At 56.5% G+C, this 15,844-nt stretch overlaps 2 protein-coding genes across 10 annotated transcripts; one reads left to right on the forward strand and one right to left on the reverse strand.

The window, feature by feature from the left end:
• Window positions 1–98: 98 nt before the first annotated feature.
• ZNF296 (zinc finger protein 296) lies at window positions 99–3,799 on the reverse strand. The gene is made up of 3 exons (XM_086690076.1): window positions 3,406–3,799; window positions 3,028–3,177; window positions 99–1,173 (listed from the first exon to the last, which is right to left on the reverse strand). Exons 1-3 carry the CDS (start codon window positions 3,701–3,703, stop codon window positions 200–202), a joined length of 1,422 nt encoding a protein of 473 aa, XP_086546202.1. The 5' UTR covers window positions 3,704–3,799; the 3' UTR covers window positions 99–199.
• On the forward strand, window positions 2,978–15,771 carry GEMIN7 (gem nuclear organelle associated protein 7). 9 transcript variants are annotated; one of them, XM_086690084.1, is made up of 3 exons: window positions 2,978–3,116; window positions 9,023–9,198; window positions 14,971–15,771. In XM_086690084.1, the coding sequence occupies exons 2-3, from the start codon at window positions 9,159–9,161 to the stop codon at window positions 15,375–15,377; spliced, it is 447 nt and encodes a 148-aa protein (XP_086546210.1). In that variant the 5' UTR covers window positions 2,978–3,116; window positions 9,023–9,158; the 3' UTR covers window positions 15,378–15,771. The 9 variants fall into 9 exon arrangements, with proteins under 9 accessions (XP_086546210.1, XP_086546205.1, XP_086546208.1 ...); XM_086690079.1 differs by having other exon boundaries at window positions 2,999–3,137; XM_086690082.1 differs by having other exon boundaries at window positions 3,061–3,197.
• Window positions 15,772–15,844: the final 73 nt, after the last annotated feature.

Here is a 15,844-nt window from a genome sequence, read left to right on the forward strand (position 1 = left end):
CCCCCTCACTGCAAACCGGTCTGTCCAGCCGTCCACCCTAAAGAGGGAAGCCTCCCGCCCCACCTCAGACACCCCAAGAAAGCCAGAGTCCAAACGTGTGTGTTCTAGGCGGGAGGTTTACTCGCAGCAGAGCCAAGGCCAAGGTCGACAAGCACAGTAACGGTGGTACCAGGGACCGCAGAGAGGGCGTTCCCGCGCCTCAGGCGTCCCCGGCCACCTCGGGGTGCTTCTGCCGCAGGTGTTTGTCCAGGGTGGCACGCAGGCCGAAGGGCACACAGCAGTGGGGACATTCGAAGCGGGTGCTGCCCGGCCCCAGGCCGTGCATGCGGCGGTGGCGGTTGAGCTTGCTGCTCTGGGCACAGGCGTAGGGACAGAGCTCGCAGGTGTAGGGCCGCTCGCCCGTGTGTGAGCGCCGGTGCACCGTCAGGTTGCTGCTGTTGGTGAAGTGCTTTCCACAGAACTCACAGCTGCCCCCGGGCCCACGGCTCTTGACCGCCGGCTTTGGCAGCTTCTTGGGGGACGTCGGGCCCTTCGCAGGTTCAGTTCTCTGTTCCTTGGTGGTAGCTTCCCAACTGGCCCCGCCGGGGCCCACCTGTGCCCCACCACCAGGAGCCCCGGGTTCCTGGACCCCCGCCGTGGCGGCCGCTCCGGCGCTCTCACCGCTGCTGCGCAGGAGGGTGCTGGCCGGGGCCGCGGCGTGGGCCGCTGGCTCAGGAGGGGCAGCGGCAGAGGCCTGTTCTGGGCTGGCTTTGGCCTTGAAGGGGCTCTGAGGCCGTGGCTGCCGGTGGGTCTTCTTGTGGCGGTTGAGCTTGCTACTCTGGGTACAGGTGTAGGGACACTGGTCACAGGCATAGGGCCGCTCGCCTGTGTGCGAGCGCATGTGCACTTTGAGATTGCTGAAGGAGCTGAGGGTCTTCGCGCACACGGGGCAGGTGGGGCTCCGCCGCGGGGGGATGCTCACCCGGGGGCCCTTGGCCTCCGCTTCCGGCTCCACCACTGCCGACACGGCGGCGGCCACCTCTGCCAGGCCCAGCAGCGGGGCCTCTGGGGCCTCGGGTTCCGTCTGGTAGATGGACAGTCCGTGGTCCCACTGGGCATGGCGCAGCAGTTTCCAGGCCCCTGAGAACTGTCTCCCGCAGCGGAAGCAGCCCAGGGCCTTGGGGTCGTGGCGTTCTGCAACGAGAAGGGCCCGGCGTTAGATGGGGAAAAGCGACAGTTGCGACTCACGCCTGCCAGGCGGACACCTTCTGCGGGAAAGGCTCCACTCCGGGGGCTGAGAAGGCCCTTACGTAAGGAAGGCAGGCGAGACCCCCCGTCCTCCAGAAGCTGATGCTCAGAAGCGGGCGGGCAGGCAAGTAAGGAAAACCTGCGGAGTGGATGGTGCATACCTGAGGATTTTCTGTGTTTGCAAGTCTTCACCAGAAGTGAGAGCAGGGTGAGGGATGGGGTGGGGAGGGCCGTTTTATAGGAGGGGGTCGGGAAGGGAGGTCAGGCAAAGACCTTTCCCCAAGCTCACGAGCTTAGAAGGGTGGAGTTGGGGTTTCAACCCAGAACCCTGGGGAGCGGGAGACGGATTTTCAAAGAAGATTGTCGGCTTAATACAGCTTTTGATTACTGAGCGGGGTTCTGTGCCAGGCCCCAAGTTCATGGGTTCCATGCACGGTCTCCTATTCCCTGCCTTGCAGAAGAGGGGGCCGAGAAGGGAAGCAGCCACCTAGAAGTTGGGAGGGGTAGTGAGAGAGGTTCCCTTTCCCTCTGCGTGGACCCCAAATTAAGAGCCCTCCAAATGGGGTGTCTTCTCTAGACCCTCCAGGTACTATCAGTACCTTACTCTTCCAAGTCCTAGACAGTCTTGGGTGGGGTGGCTTTCCTGACGCAACACCAGGTCAGGAGCACAGATGGGGGCTGGAGAGTGCCAGCCTCTCGTGTCCACCAACTAGTTCTTAGGCTCCCTAGCTGTGTGGCCTTGGGCAAGAAACACTCCTCTCTGGCCCTGTTTTCTCATTTGTTAGAACACGGGGATTCTAACCTTCGAGGGGCGTTGTGACGTTGAACGGAGAAGAACTGAAAGTCTTGGTCCATGTAAACCCTCAGTAAACATGAACTGCACTACACCCACGTGGCGGGAGTGCCCACGCTCCACCAAGTCCCAGCACCTGGGAGTGTTCCAGTGATTCCATCATAGCCCCTCCCTGGGCCACCAGGCCACCCTGCCGGCTTCAACTCTCGGGCTGATCCAGTCACAGCCCCCCCCCCCCCCCGCCCCCGGCCCAGGCCTGAATATAATTCCAATTCTATTTCTCAAAAGTCCTAGGAGCACAATGGCCAGGGGATGAAAATTTGTAGGTTTAGATGCCCCCCCACTGCCTGTGATGACCAAAAGCTTCCCGCGAGTCTAGTATCATGTCAAGGGCTTTCATTCCCTTCTAAGAGAAGGAACCCAGGTGTCCAGACACCGAGGACCTGGCCCAAACCAGGGGCTTCCCAGCGGGCAGGGCTGGGAGATTCCATCAGAGAGGGAAGCCAGAAGCCCCTTCCTTGGCTCTGAGCAAATGCACCGGCACCTCAATCGGCACTAATAATGGGGTGGGAGGGGGTGGTAATGCGCACTTCCAGCTGGCCTCAGCCTCCCCTCCCCCAGGCCGCTGCCCTCCCCAGAGGTCCCCCTACTGCCACACTGGTCCAGCCACCTGGCCAGTTATTTCTGGCCAAGGGGAAGGAGAAGTGAAACCAGATTGGGGGTGTGTGTGTGGCAAATCCCCAGACCAGTCTTCAGGGGCTGGCCACACCCTGTGGGCGGCCCTCCTTCATGCCCAGCCCCTGCCCGCACCACCCCCCCCCCTCCACCCCCGCCACTAGTCCCAGCCCTAGGACAGGGCAGGCCCTGGCCACGCCTAGGCTGCACCCGATGGGGAGCGAGAAAGGGGAAGTAGTGCTCACTGCCCCGCCTGTCCAGTTCAGCCCCTTCTCCCACAGGAAGCCAGGCCCTTGAACTTGAGAGGGGGACTGCATCCCGGCTTGACTCACCTGAGCCCTGGCCGGGGCTGGGGCCTCTGAAAAGCTGACAGTCCAGCTTCTTGTGGTCCATGAAAGCAGTGATGGCTTCCAAAGGAAAGGTCTGCAGGCAGCGGCCGCAGGTCAACAGATCTGGGTGTTTGTCGGTCCAGGGCTGGCGGTCTGCTGGGAGGAAGCGGGTGGTAAGCGTCGGGTGGGGCCCGGATGGGGGCTGGGGGTTCCGAGGGAGAGGGAAACCCCGAAGGTCAGAAAGGGGGCTGGAGGCCAGGACCAAGCAAGGGAAATAAGGCCGGGGGGTCGGGGGTCGGGGGTCGGTGCCCGGTGCCCGGAGGAGGGCGTCCCACCCGAGTGAAGGGGGAGGGAGGCGGGGCAGGGGCAGGGGGCGCTCACCGCGAGGGTTGAGGATCAGCGGCGTCCACAGTGCCCACTGGTTCCGCGCGCCGAGGGAGTGGAGAGGGCTCCCGACGGGCACGGGGCCGGAGGAACGGCGGGGTTCGCCCTCGAACCGCCTCGGCGTGGGCACTTCCTTCGGGGAGAAGGGCCCCAGCCCCGGGGCCTGTAGGGGCCGCACGTCTGGCTCCGGCTTCATTTCGATGACGAGGGCCGGCATCTCCATCTCGTCGTCTGTGTTGGCGGCGGGCGCGGGGTCTACTCGGCGGGGCATGCAGCCGGCCTTGCGGCGGGACATGAGTCGAGGGCCGGGCGGGCTGGTGAGCGGGCGGGCGGAGGACGCGCGGGCCGTGCGCGCTCAGACCGAGGCGCTCAGGTGAGTGACTGCGGCGACCCGCCGCGAACTCTTACACGTGCTGGCCCGGCCCGTGGCTCCACCCACCGGGGCGGGACCTGGCGGGCGAGGACGGGGCGGCCCCGCAGGGGCCCGGGCGGCAGCCAAACTCGATCAAAGACGAGCCCACCGCATTTTCTTAGCGACCAAACCTTAACGACGCCGAGGTCACACGACCATGCACACAAACGCCCATTCCTGATGCCTTTTTAGGACCGGTGAAACTGAGGCGCAGGGTGCCTACATGCACCCCCGAGAGAGAATACGGCGGGGGCCACGTTTCGGTCCATTCCTTTAAATGCGTTACAATAAAAACTCAGGGGGCAAACATTTATTGAGCACTTCGCACTAGGTTCTGTTCTAAGTACTGAGGGTACAGCGGTGAACAGGACAGCCAATAATCTCCTCTCACGCAGTGTATTTGTTGGGGGGAGACAGACTCTCAACAAGATAACTGTAAAACGGAGTGCCTTCCAGGACGGCAAGTGCGATGGGGCCGAATGAAAGACTAGGAAGGGCTAGAAAGGGGCAGGGTTGCCGGGGTGGGGGTGGGGGTGGGGCCTTGGTCGGTTTTCTACAGGGAAAGAGCGTGGGGCACTTGAGCCCCGAAGGAGGTGAGGGGGCCGGCCAGCCTTGTATGTTCCAGAATAACAAGGAAGGGGGGCAGGGCGTGGGCAGAGGCGTGGGTGATTGAGTTCTGTGAGAAAACTGCCTCGGGGCCGAGGGGGTCTTATGTCCACCTAAGGGCTTTGGATTTCTGAGACCAACGCCTGCGGCGGAGGGCTGGTTAAGGCGAGGAGGGTTGCGGTTATATACATCTACTCTGCTCCTAAACCTGGAATCACTATAAAAACCAAAGAAGCAACTGTCTTCACCTCCCTCCACGCGGGCTTCCTTGAACTTGCCTCCGCAAAGCAGCTCGCTCCGATCACTGTTTGAAGTGGCATCAACACCCCGCCCCACCCTCCAACCCTTACAAGTTTCCTTTTCTTCCTGGCACCGGCCACATCATAATAACATAGACCTATCTGTTGACTGTCCTCTCTTCCCTCCCCACCCCCACCCAACACAAGCTCGCTGAGGTCAGGGCCGGGGTCTGTCCTCCCCTGGGTCCCCAGCCCAGCTCTGAGTGAATTGCACATGCTAATGTCCCAGGAGCACTGCTCCAGGCCAGAGGGTTCCTCATATTGTTATTCAGGTCTGAGCTCAATCGTCCTCCCGAGAGCCCAGGGCCTGCCTGGCCACTGTATCTAAAGCAGCTCCACCCTGCTCAAGGCCTTACAACCGTGACCTCCATCTGTCCTCACTTCTTCCCTGGGCCTCAGTTTCCCCATCTATTACCTAAAGGGGCTTCTTCACTGCCACCTCCTTTGACCACCCAACTAGAGAAGCTCCCCTGACTCTACCACCTGTTACCCCATTATCCTTATTTTATTCCTTTTGTTATCACTCATCACAAGCCCTGCAGGATCTTGTTGATGTATTTGCTCAGGTATACCCTATTCTGCCCCTCCCGGCCCTCCAAGAATGTGGGTTCCAGAGGGCAAGAGTCAAATCAGCCTGGTTCACATAAATCCTGCTTGTTCATAGGTCAGTCAACAAATGGGTATTCAGCACATTCTCTTTCTTTTTCTTTCTTTCTTTCTTTCTTGTTTGTTTGTTTATTTATTTATTTATTTAGAGCACAAGCTGGGGCAGAGAGAGGGAGAGACAATCCCAAGCAGGTTCCACACCGTGGGTGCAGAGCCCCATGCAGGGCTGGAACTCACAAAATGTGAGAGAGATCATGGCCTGAGCCGAGCTCAAGAGACGGACACTTAACGGGACCGCGCCACCCAGGCCCCTCCAGCACGTTCTTTCAACAGACCTCACAGAGGGGCTGTGTGCCAGGCACTCGGTCTTGGGGATCTGCTGGGCCCGTGAAGCCCCTGGCTTATGGAAAAAATGTGGAAGAAGTGAATTCCATCTGAGCCCAGGGCAGTGAGGTTCCATAGCACTTAAAGCCAGACATTCCGTTTTTCAGGGCCTCAGTTTCCCCCTTTGTAAAACGGGGCGGCAGGGGGGACTGCTAGACAGGACCACCACCTCGGGTCCCGCTGCTGCCCTCTCCAAGCCTTTTTCCTGCCGTGTGGCTGCTCAAGGTTTCAAAGAGAGGAGCTGCGGTTTGGACTGCAGGTGAAGGGTAGGAGTGTGCACGTGTAGGGGGAGACCAAGCTCTGTCCTTAACTCAGCCCGGAGGAAGTCTCCTCCTCTCCGAACCTCAATTTCTTCTTCCCTAAAGCGGGCATCCCGGACGCCCCCCACCTCGCAGGCAGGCGGATCAGATGGAAGCGATGGGCCAAGCCGCGGGGCGGGGGTGGTGCGTGGGGCCGCGCTGGTTTCCGAGCCCGAGAGCCCGCCCGCCACCACGTGGGGCGGCGGCAGCGCGGGCGGAACCCAGGCTGGGCGGCTCGCGGCCCGCCCGGGCCTCTGCAGCTGGGGCGCCGGCGGAAGTGGGGGCGCCGGGCGCCGCGGACCTCGGTGAGTGCTTGGGTGTCGGTGGTGGGGCGCGAGCACGTTTCACTCCCTCTCCCTGGGCCTGGCCCCGGACGCCCGCCCGCGTGCGCGGCCGGGAGTGGCGGGAAGGGGCAGGTCCGCGCCTGCAACGCTGGCCGTGGGGACGTTGTGGTCCCCGAACGCCTGCATGGGGACTCCGGTCCGGAACGCAGCATCGGGGACGTTCCGGCGCCGGGGTTGGGGTGAGGGGCCCGGGCCGCTCAGAATGCTCTCTCTCTCTCTCTCTCTCTCTCTCTCTCTCTCTCTCTCTCGGAAAATAACAGCGACGACGACGGTAACAGTAACAACGGCAGCAGGTTGTGACTCCCGCCTTGGCGGGACGGAATCGTTTGCCTGATCTGAGCCGGGAGGACACCCAGCCCAGGCAGAGTGGGGAATGGACGCCTGGGGGCCGGGAGGACCTACTTAGTATAAGAAAAGGCTAGCTGTGGGTGGCCAGGGCGGAATTGAAAGGAAACTGACCAGCCCAGGGGGCAGAGGGGAGGGGAAGTATTCCGTGCTTGAGGTTCCGACCCTCTCTGGAGGCTCCATTTTAACTGATTTGCATCCCACAGGGCCACCTCTGGGGTGTGTGTGGACCTGTCGGCACCTTGGTTAATTGGCGAAGGTCTGGGGTCTTCACTGTTAACCTGGTAACTCGGCTATCCCTCCCCTGGCTACTGAAGGGTTAACTAAATGTCTGTCCCTTGAACTGATCCATTCCCATTTTCTTGGAAGTCAGCACTGAGGCTCCAAGAAGGGAGGTCTGTGAATCTCCTGCCCTTCCTTGTCCGTGACCTAAGTGATGGGGTCTGGAGTCTTGACTGTGCAAGTCGTGGGGGTGGGTTGGGCCGTTTTTCCGAAATCTTTGGGCCAGAAATCCTTGGCTTAGAGGATAAAGGATTCTGGGGCCTGGTCACCAGGGAGAAGGGATAATGCCTGCTTTTGCCTTCTTGGGCACACCCTACCTGACCTTTCTTAAACCAGCTTCTTATCAGGTCACACCTTGGTTCCAAGACCTCCAGCGCACCTCCAGTGCGCTGACCCTGAAACAAATCTGCCCTGCAGAGAGCAGGGGTGATGGCCCGGGTCTGTTGTCCAACCCAGGGCAGCCTGGGTTCGCTCCCTTTTCCTGCTACTCACCAGCTTGCACCCAGTAAATGATTTGGCATCTCCCAGTGCCAGTTTCCTCTTCAGGAGAACGGGGATTACGTGGTGTGACCAAATCTCCGTTGGTTGTTTTGTCTAGGGATTTCATGTGATTTGTGGCCATTTGCTTAATTCCCATCGGTACCGCGGGACGTCCTAGCCCTACAGACTAGGGTGTATCTCTTAAATCACTGGAGTGTTAACCTAGGTTGGGTGAAAGCCCTGGGGGCTGATGAGCCTTGGCTAAGCTTGGAGTGCAAAGGGCAGTGGTCAGATAAATTAGAAAGTGTGTATATCCCTTAATCCCATCTACAGTGGTAGTGGTCAAAGAAAGGAAATGTAGTCCTGAAACTAACATAATAGTGCGTGTTAACTAACAGATCAAAAACGTGGGGCGCCTGGGTGGCTGGTTGAGCATCCCGACTGTGGCTCAGGTCATGATCTTGCGGTTCGCGAGTTCGAGCCCCGTGTCGGGCTCTGTGCTGACAGCTCAGAGCCTGGAGCCTGCTTCAGATTCTGTGTCTACCTCTCTCTCTCTCTCTCTCTCAAAAATAAATAAATAAGTAAAAACATTAAAAAAAACCCAACCCTCATCTGACCACTTTCCCCCACCCTGTTCCAGGCACCATCATGCTCTGCCCGCCTGGGCCACCGAGGCAGCTTCCTCACTGGGCTCCCTGCAGGGAGAGGGATCATGTGAAAATCAGTCAGGTCCTGTCCCTCCCCTGCTCAGAACCATCCCAAGGCTCTTGCCTCAGAGCCAAGCCCTCACCTCAGTCTTCGAGGCCCCTCCCTGCCGATCTGCCTCTGCTCCCACCTCCTCCACGCTGGCCTCCTCGCTTTGCTTCAAAGTCACCCTTCCCTGGGCTTTGTATTTGCTGTTCCCACTGACTGGAACGCTGTCCCCCCAGATGTCTACAGGACTCAGTTCCTTATTTCATTTAGGGCTGCTCAGATACAACACCCTTCCTGGCTGGCTATCTCTTGCCCCCTTCTTGGGCCAGGTGGCCCCTCTGGGCACCTGAGGCTCCTCCAGCCCTGCCCGCTCTGGGTAGGCATTGTCCAGAAACAAGTCTGTGTCACCCACTGGCCTGTGAGGGCAGTTTCCCTCACCACCCTGTCCCTGGCACCACCCCACGTGAGCTGGGCCCCTGAGCAGGCACTTGGATAATGTGGACGGGTGGATCCTTCCTTTCCCTTCAACAAATATTTACTGAGCTGTGTCTGCGTAGGGAACAGACTGCAGGGTGGCGGTGGAGGCTGTGAAGAGGGAAGGAGAAGACGGTGGCTGGACCAAGGAGGAGGCAGGGGGAGGGGAGAGCGAGCGGAGGTGAAAAGTTGCTGGATCCTGGATACCTTTCCGAAGGTGACTTTACCGCTGGGTTGAACGTGGGTGGCAGAGAAAGCCAGGAGGAGTCCAGGGTGCTGTGGGATGTCCCTTGTGTGATCACCCATTGCCGCCTGAAAGGGTCTCCTGGAACCCTAGGAAGTCTGAGTCTTTTTTTTTTTTTTTCTTTCTTTTTTTGCTTCATTTTACAGATGAGGAAACCGAACAGGGAGGCTGTTTGCAGAGCCGCGGTGACCTGTCCAGATCCCTCGTAGCAAATCTGGGAGGGCTAAGAACCACCCGTCTCCCCGAATCCACACCTTCCTATCCGCTGAGGGGGGTAAGCTAATGGCCTGCCTCCCGGTCTTGTGTGGCCTGCCAGCCAAGAGTGGGTTTTACCTTTTTTCCCCTCAGTTTACTTTATTACTTATTTTGAGAGACAGAGAGAGAGAGAGCACGAGCAGGGGAGGGGCAGAGAGAGAGAGGGCGAGAGAATCCCAAGCAGGCTCTGCCCTGTCAGCACGGAGCCCCACTCGGGGCTTGAACTTGGGAACGGTGAGATCACGACCTGAGCTGAAATCGAGAGCCGGGACACTTAACCGACTGAGTCCCCCAAGTGCCAAGGTTTACTTTTGAAGTGCTTGGAAGACTTTGAGAAATTTTTGTGGTGCATGAACTTAGATCAAATTGAAATGTCAGTGTCCCAATAAGTGAGGTTGTAAGAACGGCCGTGTTTATTATTTTCGTGTCTGTCTGTGGCCGCTGTGTTGCAACTGTGACAAAGTTGAGTAGTTGTGACAGACCCTATAGCCCACAGAGCCTACAGTATTCACCGTCAGGCCCCTTACAGAGAAAATTTGCCAACTTCTGCTAATAGGGATTCAATCCGGGTCCTCAGTAGGGGTGTCTGATCTGTAGGACTTAAAAGCCAGTCCCTGGGAAAGGTCTGGACCGGGACAGAAAGTCTGGGGAGTAGGGAAGGATAGGAGAGGAAGTTCAGATTCCTGAAGGGGACATCTAACATTTTTAAGTTTGATTTAGTTTAATTTAATTTAATTTTAAGTAGGCTCCATACACAGCCCTGAGATCCAGAGCCTCATACTCTTCCAATTGAGCCAGCCAGAGGCTCCGGGAGTCTAACATCTTTTAAGGGACACGGAAGCATTACGATATGCCCCTGCCTTTTTGAAATTAGAATTTTAAAACTACCGGGGCGCCTGGAGGGCTCGTTCAATTAAGCGTCCAACTCTTGATCTCGGCTCAGGTCATGACGTCAGGCTCATGAGTTCCAGCCCTACGTTGGGCTCCACACTGGGGTTGCAGCCTAGTTAAAAAAAAAAAAAAAGAGTAGGCTCCATGCCCAATGTGGGTCTGGAACTCACGACCCTGAGGTCAAGAGTCACATGCTCTACTGACTGAACCAGCCAGGCATCCCCTGAAGCCTTTTTTAATGTTAATTAGTTTATTTTTTTAATGTTTATTTGAGAGAGAGAGAGAGAGAGAGCACGCACGTGCACCAGCATGGGGAGGGGCAGAGAGAGAGAGGGAGAGAGAGAATCTCAAACAGGCTCTGTGCTGTCAGTATAGAGCCCGATGTGGGGCTCGATCCCAAGAACCATGAAATCATGCCCTGATCCGAGGTCAAGAGTTGGACGCTCAACCCATCGAGCCACTCAGGCGCCCCTTTAAAGCCTTTTTGTTTTTTAAAGTTATCCGTATGTTACAGCACTTGGCTGGCTCGGTCAGTATGGCCTGCCACTCGATCTCAGAGTTGTAAGTTCCAGCCTCACGCCGAGTGCAGAGATCACTTTAAAAACAATAAAATCTTGGGGCGCCTGGGTGGCGCAGTCGGTTAAGCGTCCGACTTCAGCCAGGTCACGATCTCGCGGTCCGGGAGTTCGAGCCCCGCGTCGGGCTCTGGTCTGACGGCTCGGAGCCTGGAGCCTGTTTCCGATTCTGTGTCTCCCTCTCTCTCTGCCCCTCCCCCGTTCATGCTCTGTCTCTCTCTGTCCCAAAAATAAATAAACGTTGAAAAAAAAAATTTTTTTTAAAAACAATAAAATCTTCTAGGGGCACCTGGGTGGCTCTATCCGTGGGGCGTCCAGGTTCAGCTCGGGTCATAATCTCGAGGCTCGTGGGTTCAAGCCCCGCATTGTGCCCTTTGCTATCGCTCAGCGCGGAGCCCATTTGGGATCCTCTGGCCGCCCCCCCCCCTCGCTGCCCCTCCCCCACTAGGGTGCGCGCGCGCGCGCGCACTCTCTCCCTCTCTCAAAAATAAATAAACATTTAAAAAATATTTAAAGAAATAAGATCTTTTTTTTTTTTTTTTTTTTTTAAATTTTTTTTTTTTCAACGTTTATTTATTTTTGGGACAGAGAGAGACAGAGCATGAACGGAGGAGGATCAGAGAGAGAGGGAGACACAGAATCGGAAACAGGCTCCAGGCTCTGAGCCATCAGCCCAGAGCCCGACGCGGGGCTCGAACTCACGGACCGCGAGATCGCGAGATCGTGACCTGGCTGAAGTCGGACGCCCAACCGACTGCGCCACCCAGGCGCCCCAGAAATAAGATCTTTTAAAAGAAAAAGGCTTTACTGAGGTGTAATTCTCATACCATATTATTCACCAAGGGGGGACAGTTTTGGTAGTCACAGCAGGGGGTAATGGGGGGGGTGCTACTGGCATCTAGTGGGTAAAGGCTAGGGCTGCTGCTAAAGTCCTACACCTATGCCCTGGACAGCCCGCCACACCACCACAGAGAACGATCCAGTCCGGGGCGCCTGGATGGCTCTGTCCGTTAATCATCCGACTTCCGCTCAGGTCACCATCTTGCGGTCCGGGAGTTCCAGCCCCGCGTCGAGCTCTGTGCTGACAGCTCAGAGCCTGGAGCCTGTTTCGGATGCTGTGTCTCCCTCGCTCTCTCTGCCCCTCCCCTGTTCATGCTCTGTCTCTCTCTCTCTCTCAAAGATGACTACACTTAAAAAAGAAAACAAAAAAAAACCGATCCAGTCCCAAATATCATCAATGTTGGGGAGAAACCCTCCTCTACGGCCTTGACCCGTTGCTCTGTGGCGTCCGTGCTCCCAAGGAGCTCACCGTTGAGCTGCAGAGACGAGAAGAGCTGAACAAGAAAAACAATCATCTTTTTTTTTTAAATGTTTATTTTTGAGACAGAGGGAGACGGAGCGTGAGTGGGGGAGGGGCAGAGAGAGAGGGAGACAGAGAATCCGAAACAGGCTCCAGGCTCTGCACTGTCAGCCCAGAGCCCGATGCGGGGCTCGAACCCACGAACCGTGAGATCATGACCTGGGCTGAAGTCGGATGCTTAACCGACTGAGCCACCCAGGCGCCCCAAGGATCATCTTGATCTCCCCCGTACCGGGAGTGGCCAAGGGATGGGACACCATGTGCCTAAAATTTGTCACTTCTGTTAATCACCAGGCCCTGTCCAGCCTGGAAACTGTCCCTTGAAGTCACCCAGCTAAGCAGGCCTGGGAGCTCAATCTCCCCTCCATTCATTCAAGCAGGAACAATGTTTTAAGGAGCCTGGTCTCTGGGCCGCTGCCACACAGTGTTCCAGGAAGCTGGGGGTCAGCACCCGGGAGAAAGCAAGGTTGCTGCCCACGGGGAGGGAGGCAGGCATCTAGCGGAGGAGAAGGGCCCTAGGCAGGACAATAAATATACAATATCACGTCAGAAGAGTCCTGCGCGCTACCAACGAGGCTGGTGAGGGCGTGGAAGAATGTGGGGTGGCACTTGAAGATGGTGTGCTCAGAGAAGGCGGAGAGGAGATACAAGCAGAGGGGAACTTCAAGTGCAGGGGTCTGAGAGGGACTTCTGTGCCAGGCGCGTTTGCAGCCCAGCAAGGCAGCCAGAGGGGCTGGGCTAGAGAGAGAAGCATGGCCCGCCACGAGGGTGCTGGCGGGGTCCGAAGCACGAGCGGCCGATGAGGGCTGTGGTGAGGACGTTGGCTTTGCCTCTGGGCGAGGCTGAAGCCAGGGGAAGTTTCTCGGCAGAGGACGCATGTGACCTGACTCAGGTGTTAGATGGTAGGTGTCAGGTGCGAACAAGGTCCTTCTGGCTGTGCGTGGGGACAGACTTGCAGGTGGGGGGGACAGTGAAAGTGGAAGCCAGGGGCCCGGGTGGAGTTGACTTCAGTAGTCCAGGAAGGAAGCGACGGGGGGCAAGATGTGGGCAGGGGTGTCAGGCTGGGAATACGTACACAACAGTTGATCCTTGAACGGTGGGGGGTTTGAACTGCATCGGTCCACTTACACATGCATTTTTTTTCAATAAATACAGTACAGTACTGTAAATGTATTTTCTCTTCCTTATGATTTTCTTCTTCTTTTTTTGATGTTTATTTACTAATTTTGAAAGAGAGTGCGCGCACGCACCAGTAGGGGCGGGGCAGAGAGATAGGGAGAGAGAGAGAATCCCAAGTAGGCTCCGTACTGCTCAGGTCCTGAGCCAAGATCAAGAGTCAGATGTTTAACCAACTGAGCCACCCGGGTGCCCCATTTTTTGTTTTTTAATTTAAGTAGGCTCCATGCCCAACACGGAGCTTGAACTCACAACCCTGAGATCAGGAGTCGCATGCTCTCCCCACTGAGCCAGCCAGGTGCCCCCATTTTTTTTTTAACGTAAGCTCTGTGCCCAAAGTGGGGGTCAAACTCTTGGCCCTGAGATCAAGAGTGACATACTCTACTGACTGAGCCAGCCCAGCACCCCAGGACCTTGTTATTTTTAAGGAACTCAGGCTCACTTTTTTGTAGAAGTCCCTCAATTTGAGCTTTCTCGTGATTGGATTTCAGTAATCCATATTTGGTAGGAATACCACGGAAGTGGTGCCCTGTCCTTCAGTGTATCACCTCAGAAGGCACATGGGGTCTTTTGTCCCTTTACTGCACATGATGGCTTTGATGCCTAAGTTAAGGTAGGGTCCACCAGATTCCTCCACTATAAAGTTACCATTGGGGCGCCTGGGTGGCTCAGCCGGTTAAGCGTCTGCCTTTGGCTCAGGTCATGATCTCGAGGTTCGTGAGTTCGAGCCCCGCATCGGGCTCTGTGCCGACAGCTTCGGATTCTGTGTCTCTCTCTCTCTCTCTCTCTCTGCCCCTTCCCTGCTCACATTCTGTCTCTCTCTCAAAAATAAATAAACATTAAACAAAATTAAAAAAAAAATAAAGCTACTGTTTATTCTTTATAACAAATAAGTATTTTGTGAGGAAGTGCTTGAAGATTGTGTAGATACACTAGACTTCATCCAACGCTCGTCTACAAATTTTAGTGTCCGTTGGTGATTTTAGTTCCTTCCCTTATTTATTCTTTTATTTATTTATAATTAGCATGAAGTCATGAATTTCTGTTTTATTCAGTGGGTTATAATCTGTAACTGTCATTATTTTAACATTCACATCATTCCAGAGTTGGCCACTGGAAGCCCTTTCAAATTGGCTTCGGTGTAACTGGGAATTTATATGGAAGAGAGCATTTCCTTATGGATGGGATGGGCTGTGCGTGAGGGAGGAAAGGAGGAACTTGTGATTGGTGGTACCAATTCCTGAGGAGGAGGTTACTGGCTGATTTTATTTATTTATTTTTGAGAGATGGGGCACCCGGGTGGCTCAATGGGTTAAGCGTCGGACTTTGACTCATGATCGCGCAGTTTGTGAGTTCGAGTCCCGCGTCGGGCTCTGTGCTGACCGCTCAGAGCCTGGAGCCTGCTTCGGATTCTGTGTTCTCGCTCTCTCTCTGTCCCTCCCCTGCTCACGCACTGTCTCTCTCGGTCTCAGAAATAAAACATTAAAAAAAAATTTTTTTTTTTTTTTTAATTTTTGAGAGAGTGCGAGAGCAGGGGAGGGGCAGAGAGAGGGAGAGAGAGAGAATCCTAAGCAGGCTCTGCGCTGTCTGCCCAGAGCCGGTGTGGGGCTTGAACCCACGAACTGTGAGATCATGTCCTAAGCGGAAACCAAGAATCGGACCCTTAACGGACTGAGCCACCCAGGCACCCGGGCGGCCTTCTAAAAGGAGAAGCAGGAACTGGGTTTGGGACAAGTTGAGATGAGGTGGGGTGGACAAGCCCCTGCTCCCCGCCTCCCCCCTTGTAGTCCCACCCTCCCTGTGTAATGGCTTCCCTCTGTTCCCCTTCACCCAACAGCCAGGATAATGCAGACTCCACCAGCCATTCCTGTGCCTGTGCTCCGGCTCCCCCGGGGCCCTGATGGCTTGAGCCGAGGCTTTGCCCCAGACGGACGCAGGGCCCCCCCGAAGCCAGAGGTTCCTGGAAGCCCGGGGTCTCCAGTAGGTCGAGAGTCTCGGGAATCCCGGGAACAGCAGGCCCGAGCCGCACTTCGGGAACGCTACCTCCGCAGCCTGCTGGCCATGGTGGGTCACCAGGTGAACTTCACACTGCACGAGGGTGTGCACGTGACCGCCCACTTCGGAGCCGCCGACCTGGACGTGGCCAACTTCTACGTGCTACAGCTGCAGACGCCGATAGGCGTGCAGGCCGAGGCGCTGCTGCGGTGTAGTGACATTATTTCCTACACCTTCAAGCCTCAGTGAGGACGTGACTGTGTTCACCTTTCTGCCCGAGGCCTGGCCGCAGTATCCCAGCCTCCAAATGTTCACGAGCCCAGCACCCTGGGCCCCACAGGGTTTGGAACATCCTTGGAAATTTGAGCCGAGCGCCGGGCAACTCTGGCTTCTTGGGACCTGCGGAGTCCAGTCAGTAAAATTCTGCAACCACAGGAGTTCTAGAGCCCGTCGGAAGGAATGCTCTGCCTCACAGGAATCTCAACTCTTGAAACAGGGCCTCATGCCAGTTCCTGAAGACTGGGGGTTGGGGGCGGTTAGTAAAGGGCGGCGCATCGCAGAGTGGGAAATTGTCTGTTGAAGTTGCGAAGTTCAGCCACCCTGGAGAAAGTCCCCTCTACTAAAGAACCCATTATTCCAGGAAGACTCCTGTCTTGTTTTGTTTTGTTTTGTTTGAATGTGCCACATAGGGATGGAACCGGATTTAGGAAATGGGA

Source organism: Puma concolor, chromosome E2 (assembly GCF_028749965.1).
Source record: "Puma concolor isolate L17-30 chromosome E2, mPumCon1.1.hap2, whole genome shotgun sequence".
NCBI classification, from domain to species: Eukaryota; Metazoa; Chordata; class Mammalia; order Carnivora; family Felidae; genus Puma; species Puma concolor.

Bases quoted from the DNA above. Each gene is read 5' to 3' on its own strand.
- GEMIN7 (XM_086690084.1), top strand. From the start codon at position 9,159: ATGGCCTGCCTCCCGGTCTTGTGTGGCCTGCCAGCCAAGA. The intron at 9,199-14,970 runs GTGGGTTTTACC...TTCACCCAACAG, and splicing joins GTGTGGCCTGCCAGCCAAGA to CCAGGATAATGCAGACTCCA.
- ZNF296 (XM_086690076.1), bottom strand. From the start codon at position 3,703: ATGTCCCGCCGCAAGGCCGGCTGCATGCCCCGCCGAGTAGACCCCGCG. The intron at 3,178-3,405 runs GTGAGCGCCCCC...TCCTCCCAGCAG, and splicing joins GCTGATCCTCAACCCTCGCG to ACCGCCAGCCCTGGACCGAC. The intron at 1,174-3,027 runs GTGAGTCAAGCC...TTCTCGTTGCAG, and splicing joins CAGCCCCGGCCAGGGCTCAG to AACGCCACGACCCCAAGGCC.